We start from the raw sequence: 8,566 nt of genomic DNA, 5'->3' as shown, positions 1-8,566 counted from the left end.
AAAAACTTCTCAAAAAAAAAAAAAAAGAAAAAAAAATAACAAAATTAAACAAACAAACTAAAAAACAGGTCTGAAAATACAAAGACTGGAGGAAATGAGTAGGCCGATCACAGACGGGAAAGTCACAGAACCAACAAGCATATGAGGAAATACCTGTGAGAAACCAGGACATGCAAATCAAAACGGTAAGGAACACAGAGTTCCCCTTTATCAGTGGTTTCACTTTCCACAGTCTGTTACCTGAAGGGAGTCACAGTCCAAATATATTACACAGAAAATTCCCAAAATAAGCAATTCACAAGCCTTAAGCTGCATGCCGTTTTGAGTAGCATGAAAGCACACGCTGTCCGGCCCCACATCCCTTCGTCCTGTGTATCCACACTGCACACGCCACCTAGCCATCAGTCACTTAGCAGTTCTCACTTTCTAGATCAAGAAAACATAGTGTATACAGGGTTTCATACTATCCCCAGTTCCAGGCGTCCACTAGGGGTCTTAGCTATGTCCCCTCAGATAAGGGGACTACTCTATCTCTTCTTTGTTTTGTTTTATAATTTCTTTTTTTAAAGAGTTACTTTATTTAACTTTATTATTTTAATATTTCCAGATACATACACACACAGAAGTGAGAAAGCAAGCCTCCAGGTCTGGGACTTGAACCAGTTAGCCATGTGGGAGTCCAGCGCCTTTAACCACTACTCTACCTGCTGGCCCTCTGTACTCCTTTCATACCTGTCAAAATGGCAAATGCTGGAATGGCGAGTAACAGTGAGGTGAAGATGGAGGGATAGGGAAGCTTCCTGGAAAGCAACCTGACAACGCCAAATCCAGGAACCCCTCCCCCAGCTACATACCTCAGAGAAATTCTATTTTTTTCTTTTAAATTTGATGTAGGGCACATGTACTCACTAGAGACAGAAAAAGAGGGAGACAGACAGAAAGCAAGAAATCACCCCCCGGGGTGAGATGGCCATGCCACATCTGGGTTATGGGCATATGCATCTGGCATATTTTTCAAGCTACCAGGTCCAGAACTCAAACTAAGCAGTTGACCACGTAGGACCCAGGCACTCCAACTACCGCGTCACCAGCTGGCCCACCTCAGAGAAATTCTACCACTAGTCCTTGAAGGATACTCACCCAACATGTTGTGGAGGAGGGAGTTGGAGGCACCCAGATGTCCTAATAGGGAACAGGTAAGTGGTGGATGTATCCCACAGAAGGGCAAGCAGCACTGAGAACACACGAACCACATGCACTTAAGGAACATGTTTGTTTTGTTTGTTTTTTTAGGTTTTAGCCATAGGATGCATGTCAAGTACTCGCCAGAGAGGAAAACTAAGAAATCACCCCCCAGGGGGGACGGCCATGCTGCAATCCCTTCTCCAGTCTCCTTTCGGGATTTTGGCCACACACGCCCATCATGATTTTCAAGGCACAAGGTCTCTGGGACTGACTGTGGTCAGCCCTGTAGAAGTCCAGCACTTTAACCACCATACCACCTGCTGGTCCCTTCCACAAACTTTTTGATGTTCCCTCATACAGTCAACAGAAATTAGGGCCTATGGCAGGGTAGAGAAGACAAGAATGAATAGGGAAAACAAATAAAACAAAGACACTATAATGGTGTGTCATGGCTAGTCAATAAAAATAATTACACATTTTTAAAAAATTTTTATTTAAAAAAATTTTTTGAGTTTTTTTACCTTAGGGAGCATGCACTCACCAAAGAGAAACACAGACAGACAACAGAAATTAGGGCCTATGGCAGGGTAGAGAAGACAAGAATGAATAGGGAAAACAAATAAAACAAAGACACTATAATGGTGTGTCATGGCTAGTCAATAAAAATAATTACACATTTTTAAAAAATTTTTATTTAAAAAAATTTTTTGAGTTTTTTTACCTTAGGGAGCATGCACTCACCAAAGAGAAACACAGACAGACAGAGAAAGTGATTATTTAAAAAATTTTTTTGAGTTTTTTTACCTTAGGGAGCGTGCACTCACCAAAGAGAAACACAGACAGACAGAGACAGTGAAAAATCAAACTGTAAAGGGGATGGCCTTGCCACAATCCTTTCTCCTCCATTCTCCCAGGATCCTTGTACACGCACCCAGCATGAGTTTCAAGCCTCCGGGTCTGGGACTCAAACCGCGCTCAGCCATGTGAGAATCCAGTGCTGTAACCACTATGCCATCTGCTGGCCCCAATTACAAATTATTTTATCAAATTCATTACTATGGCAAACTAGGCACTGCATGATAAGGCTGTCACCTACCTCCGCTACTTCTGCTGTGTGTGTTTTTTTTAAGGTTTTTCGCCACAATGTGCATGCACTTGTAGGACAGAGACAGACAGAGAAAGGACAAGTGAGAAATCACCTCCCAGTGGAGATGGGCACGCTGTAATCTCCTCCATCCTCCTCTTGCGGTGTTAGGTGTACACACACATGCACTTAAATCTGGTTTTCAAGTCACTGGGTTTGGGACTTGAACCACAGCCGAGTGAGAGTCCAGCACTTCAATCACCATGCCATCGCTGGCCCCACTTCTGTTGACTTTACTCATGCTCTGATCACTGTGTGGTAGCCAACAGTGACTTTGCCAGAGCCGAGAATACCTGGTTACCTCAGGGCCTTTGCCCAGAATGTCCCCTTTGTCTAAAAGCTGTTTTTCTAGTTCTCCAATGCTGCTTCCTTTCCATCCTTCAAATTTCAGTTCCAATGTCACCTCCTCAGCATTGGTTTTCCTGACCACCCTATCAAGAACTCTCTAATCACTTATTCATTGTCTCACCACTTCCATAACCATCTTGTCCAGGCCCTGTCTCTGCACACTAAATGTAAGTTCCACGAAGAAATCCCCAGCACCTGACAGAGTAGACACTCAAATACTGAGTCGTGAGTGAAGAGAGAGATCATACTCGGGACCAGCAGTTAGCGTAATGGCTATGTCGCTGGACTCCCACGTAGTCAACCGCGGTTCAAGTCCCAGACCTGGTGGCTTAAACTCACGCCGGGCACGTGTGCGTGCGTGCCTGAGATCCCGAGAGGAGAATGGAGGAGAAGGGATTGCGGCGTGGCCACCCCCCCTAGGGGGTGATTTCTTGCTTTCTGTCTCTCTGTCTGTCTCTTTCTGTTGAATGCACGCGCCCTATAGCAAAAAACCTCTCCAAAAAAAAAATAAAAGAAAAGAGAGAGAGAGAGAGCATACTGTCTGTGTAGGAAAAGTAAAGTGCTGAACCCAGGAGGGAAGAAGATTGGGAAAAGATGGGAGTCCTCATGAGGCCAAAGGACAGGGCAGTGGCGATGAAAAGGACTGGATGGAAAGAGAAGCTGTGGTCAGGGCATCAACCCCCTGAAGTTCTGATAACAGTATTTCAGCACTAATGTGCAGAGCTGGTGGGAGCATGGGCACACTCTTCCTTTTTTTCTTTTTTGAGATATTTTTGCTATAGGGCATGTGCTCTCACCAGAGAGACACAGAGTGTGACAGAAGTGAGAAATCACCCCCGGGGTCGGGGGAGGCATGCTGTAATCCCTTCTCCTCTATTCTCCTCTCAGGATTTTGGGCATAAATGTACACATTCCCAGCGTGAGTTTAAGCTGCCGGGTCCAGGACTCGAACTGCAGTTGACTATATGGGAATCTAGTGTCGTAATCATTACACCATTTGCTGCCCTCGCCCTCTTTAAAAATTTGCCAGAGTATGAGTGTACTTGCCAGGCAGAGTTGGAGTGGAGGTAGTGAGAAAGAAGCCCCCGTTAGAAACAGTCACTATACAATCTATTCTCCCTCCTCAGGATTTGGGCATACATATGTATCTGGCAGGTTTCTACTACCACCAATTCTGGGTCTTGAACCATGCAGTTGGCCATAAAGGGTCTCAACCACAGCTACTGGCTGGCTCATAAATCTCCCTTTAAATCGCTCAATATTGGGGCCAGCAGGTGGCATGGTGGTTACGGTGCTGGACTCTGACATGGCCAACCACAGTTCGAGTCTCGGACCCAGTTGCCTGAGTGCATGTGCAAGCCCACAATCCCAGGAGGAGAACAAAGGAAAGGGGATTACAGCGTGACCATCTCCTCGAGCTTTCTCTCTTTGGCAAGTAGTACATGTGCCCTGCGGGGGGAAAAAGTGTCCAATATTGCTAAGAGAAACTCAAAATCAAGGAAGGATTCTTTTATAGTAATACATTCTGGCAGTTATATTTGTTTTGTTTTATTTTCAAGATTTTTGCTATAGGGCATGTGTGCTCACCAGAGACAAAAACCAAAAACCAAAAAACAAAAAAAAAACAATAAAAAAAAAAACAATTCACACACGCCCAGGAAGGATGGCCACCCTGCAATCCCTACTCCTCCATTGTCTCAGATTATGGGCACACATGGCCGGTGTGAGTTTCAAGTCCCTTGGGTCTGGGACTCCATCGCTGTCGGCCACGAGGGAGTCCAACAGCTTAACCACCACGCCCCTGCTGGCCCCACATTTGGTTTCTTTTTAGGATACTACAAACTGCCAGTGAGGAAGGTACTAGGCCCGTCATAATGCACATAGCTTTCTATATGGCAGGCATTATTCCAGAGAATTTAACGAGTACTGACTCATTTGATTCTCAAAACGATCCTAGGAGAAACGTACTATTGTCAGTTTTAACCAATGAGGAACCAACAAGGAACAGGGAAGTTATGTCTCGCTCACACAGCAGCCGGCTTGAATCCCTGATCTCCTTAGGAAGTCTGAACCTTTCCTTTCAACTAATTCAAGTTTCAGTGAAAACGAGGCTTCCTGGAGAAGTATCAGTAGGTGGTTGTCGGTGAACCCCACCTCACCTCTCCAGCGTTAGAACTGACAGGCCTGTAGATTATAGACAGCCACCTGCTAAGATATCCCGGCTCTCTGCCGGGAGACACACGTGACTGCACCGCCCCCAGCTGACCTCGCGAGATGTGAACTCACGGGGACGGCTCCCGCCTTGCCAGTCTTCCCTCACTGTCCTCCACCTTACCTCCCGGCAGCGACCAGCTTCTGGAGAAAAGTGTCCACCATGGTATCAAGGAGCTTCACCCTCGAAATGGTAGTGCCGGATGGCAAAGATTCCGGGGACGAGCCCTCAGGCCCTTCTTCCCCACTGCCTACTTCGGCGCTGCTCGCCTCGGCCATGTTGAAGTCGGACCGCCAAATCCTTTTCGCCAGGCTGCCCCGCCCACCGAGCCCCCGGATTGGCCGCTTCCGCACTAAGCGCCTCACATTGGAGCCGGCGGGATGTCTATCACCCAGCTGGCCGCGGAGGGTGCTGGGAAGGTGAGACGGGAGGCGCAGCTCCCCTCTGTTCGCTTTCCTGGCAGCCCGAGGAAACACGCGCAAGCCAAAGTTCGGGGGCTCAATACTTTTAATTACACTTTAAAGACTTCGTACAGTGCAACAGTGAATATTCGCAGTTAATATTCACAAGAGTCCATTTTATCAAGTCTCCACTTTCATTCCCCTGCCCCTCAGTACTCCCAATCTGGTTTGCTGTCTTGCCCAGTCTCCCGGAAGTTCCTTCATAGTTTTCATTACAGTTCAGTACATCAAAAACTCAGCTGCTTTGGTTTCCAGTTTGGGGGAAATGGAAGTCCACTGTCCCATCCCCATCAAGAAATGCTTTAATCAGACCCAGTGCCTAAACGACTAGACGGGGCTAGTAAGGGACCCTTTACTTACACATCCTTTAAAACTGTGAGTGAGGGGATGCAGGGAGGAAGAAAGGGAAGGGAGAAAGGCTGTGACATACAGTACAAGAAAACAGAAGGCAAGGAATCTAGAACAGGACTACCTCTGTCCATGCACTCTGCCATAGTGGGGAAGCCAGTCTCTGGGGAGAGGAAGAAGAGCTCAGAAAACCCATCTCCGAAGGTCTCCCTAGATGAACTTGAAGCAAGAGGAGGGGGCCGCCTTTGCTCCCACTGCATTGGTGGTTCTTGGGATAGAGGTGAGAGGCAGGAATGATCTGTGAGTCCAACCCTGTGGATGACTGTGGACAGACTGGAGAACTCTCTTGACAAAGCACAGGCAAGAACAAGTAAAAATGAATGTAAGTTAAAAGGGGAAATCCCTCAAGGAGATACCAAGATGGGCAGTGACAGTGGTGAAGGTGGAGAATTCAGATTTTCAGATTCTGATCTGGAAGAATATGGAGCAGCCATAAAAAATATCAAGGCTAGCACCTTTCGAATTGGCACCATGGCCTTCCCAGGAAGTGGGACCAACAAGAAGGCTTGCAGGATCATCCAGGCCAGTAGAAATGCAGGGTTTGCCTTCTCATGCCATTTGCTGCACCTCTCCTCCTGTGATGCAGGCTTGCAGGGGTGGGTGCTGAGGAATGGGGCAGGGAAGGACTACTTATCTCCTAGCTCCTGAGGAAAGCTTCACAGATAATCTTGGCAGTATCAGGCTGGTAAATGCAGGGGTCCTGGCACTGGGTGACTTCCTGAACTGCTCTTTATTCCCATTCAAACATCCCGTCACAGGGTACCATGGCTAGGATGGCTCTTCACATCCAGGGAGAAGGAAAACACAGTTCCACGTCTCAGAGATTCCCACTCCTAGAGACTGGGGTATACATGGGTTACCCGGGACCAAGGAACTCCACTGCCCCTTCCTAGGCTTGGCTCAGTTGGCCTGGAAGATGTGCTAGGGAACACCACCCACTTGTCATTTTCCAAACCCAGCTTCTCTCTCGACCTGACTTGTCAGGGTAGTGCTTCAAGTCCAGTGCACCCCACACAGCCCTACCTCCTACTGTGCCCCCCACTGTATTATCCGGGCCAGGGGAAGTCAGCAGCTTATTTCGTCCCAGGGCCACTGGGACTGAAAGGACACTGAAGGGACACTGGAGGGGTAGGGGACTGAGGTTGAGGAAGCTACATTACACTTTTCTGCCTGTCTGAGGAAGGGATGGGCTCCGGCAGCAGGACTGGTCATTTAGCAGGACGAAGACAATAGCCTAGTTCACAGATGTTAAAATCAGATATACACTCAAAATAAAGTAGTAACATGTCTCCTCAGCCTGATCAGCCCCCACAAAGGGAGGCCCAATGCTCGGAAGAACCAGAGGTTTTTGCCACTCCTGCTCCCTGTGCAAATGTCAGGCACCTGCCCCCTGCACACACACACACATGGCAGGGAAACATAGAGTGGTCTGGTGGGCACCTCAGTCCCAAAATAAAAATAAGCAAGCCGAAGCGATGAAGTGGCAGAGAGCTGATGGCAGCTGCCTGGAATCTGGGCTGGAAGCCCAAGGGCAACGGCCGGTGGTAGTAGTGAGGTCTATGTACAGCTTTTCTCGGGGTCTCAGAAAAAAATGGAGAGGGGAGCCCGAAGTACAGTGAGCAGGGTGTGGGTGGGGTGGGGTCCTCAGGCCAGGATTGAATATGGGGATTGAGTGAGGGAGCCCCGTTCAGCAAAAGAATTAAAATAGTGGGGACAGGGGATCCAGATGTGGAGCCTCTTCAGTAAGAGCAGTTCGTAGTCTCTATCCCTGGCCCTGACAGGCCACCTGGCCCAGGGCAGGGCTGGGTAAGTGGGGACAGCTGCAGGGAGTGTTCCTCCCCACTCTGCCCCGCCCCGAGCAGCGTGGGAACGGCAGCCTCCTCGGCCACCACTGATTACCAGTGCCTCGAGTCCACCAGCTCAGGTCGCAGGCTGAGTTTCTTGAGGCTCTCGTAGCCCACCACGATGACCATGGTGAAAGGTGTGGTTGAGATGATTCTGGCTGACAAGCCCTTCATGAAGCCCCAGGGCCCCTCCTCTGCCATCAGCTGTCTGAAGGTCAGGATGATGGAGTTCTTCCCCTCCACCTGGAAAAGTCAATGCAGGGGAACCAGCAGTTAGCATAATGGCTATGTCGCTGGACTCCCACGTAGTCGACCGTGGTTCGTGTCCCGGACCCGGTGGCTTAAAACTCACGCCGGGCGCGTGTGCGTGCGTGCCCAAGATCCCGAGAGGAGAATGGAGGAGAAGGGATTGCGGCGTGACCATCCCCCCTGGGGGGTGATTTCTCGCTTTCTGTCTCCAGTGCGTAGTCTCTATCCCTGGCCCTGACAGGCCACCTGGCCCAGGGCAGGGCTGGGTAAGTGGGGACAGCTGCAGGGAGTGTTCCTCCCCACTCTGCCCCGCCCCGAGCAGCGTGGAAACGGCAGCCTCCTCGGCCACCACTGATTACCAGTGCCTCGAGTCCACCAGCTCAGGTCGCAGGCTGAGTTTCTTGAGGCTCTCATAGCCCACCACGATGACCATGGTGAAAGGTGTGGTTGAGATGATTCTGGCTGACAAGCCCTTCATGAAGCCCCAGGGCCCCTCCTCTGCCATCAGCTGTCTGAAGGTCAGGATGATGGAGTTCTTCCCCTCCACCTGGAAAAGTCAATGCAGGGGAACCAGCAGTTAGCATAATGGCTATGTCGCTGGACTCCCACGTAGTCGACCGTGGTTCGTGTCCCGGACCCGGTGGCTTAAAACTCACGCCGGGCGCGTGTGCGTGCGTGCCCAAGATCCCGAGAGGAGAATGGAGGAGAAGGGATT

General features: G+C 49.5%; 2 protein-coding genes across 2 annotated transcripts in view; both read right to left on the bottom strand.

Annotated features, from left to right (window-relative positions):
- PMF1 (polyamine modulated factor 1) overlaps positions 1 to 5,213 on the bottom strand; it is a 37,578-nt gene extending 32,365 nt beyond the window's left edge. The window contains exon 1 of the mRNA XM_006155175.3: positions 5,013 to 5,213. Within this exon, the coding sequence (XP_006155237.1) occupies positions 5,013 to 5,167 (155 nt within the window). The 5' untranslated portion in view covers positions 5,168 to 5,213. The remainder of the gene's footprint in view (positions 1 to 5,012) is intronic.
- A 2,857-nt stretch (positions 5,214 to 8,070) lies between these two features.
- SLC25A44 (solute carrier family 25 member 44) overlaps positions 8,071 to 8,566 on the bottom strand; it is a 24,265-nt gene continuing 23,769 nt past the window's right edge. The window contains exon 4 of the mRNA XM_006155173.3: positions 8,071 to 8,398. Coding sequence (XP_006155235.1) covers positions 8,207 to 8,398 — 192 coding nt within the window. The 3' untranslated portion in view covers positions 8,071 to 8,206. The remainder of the gene's footprint in view (positions 8,399 to 8,566) is intronic.

The sequence above is a fragment of the Tupaia chinensis genome, unplaced genomic scaffold (assembly GCF_000334495.1).
Source record: "Tupaia chinensis unplaced genomic scaffold, TupChi_1.0 Scaffold000438_1, whole genome shotgun sequence".
NCBI lineage: Eukaryota > Metazoa > Chordata > Mammalia > Scandentia > Tupaiidae > Tupaia > Tupaia belangeri.
The sequence above is the reverse complement of the archived record's forward strand: the minus strand, read 5'-3'. Positions and strand labels throughout refer to the sequence as shown.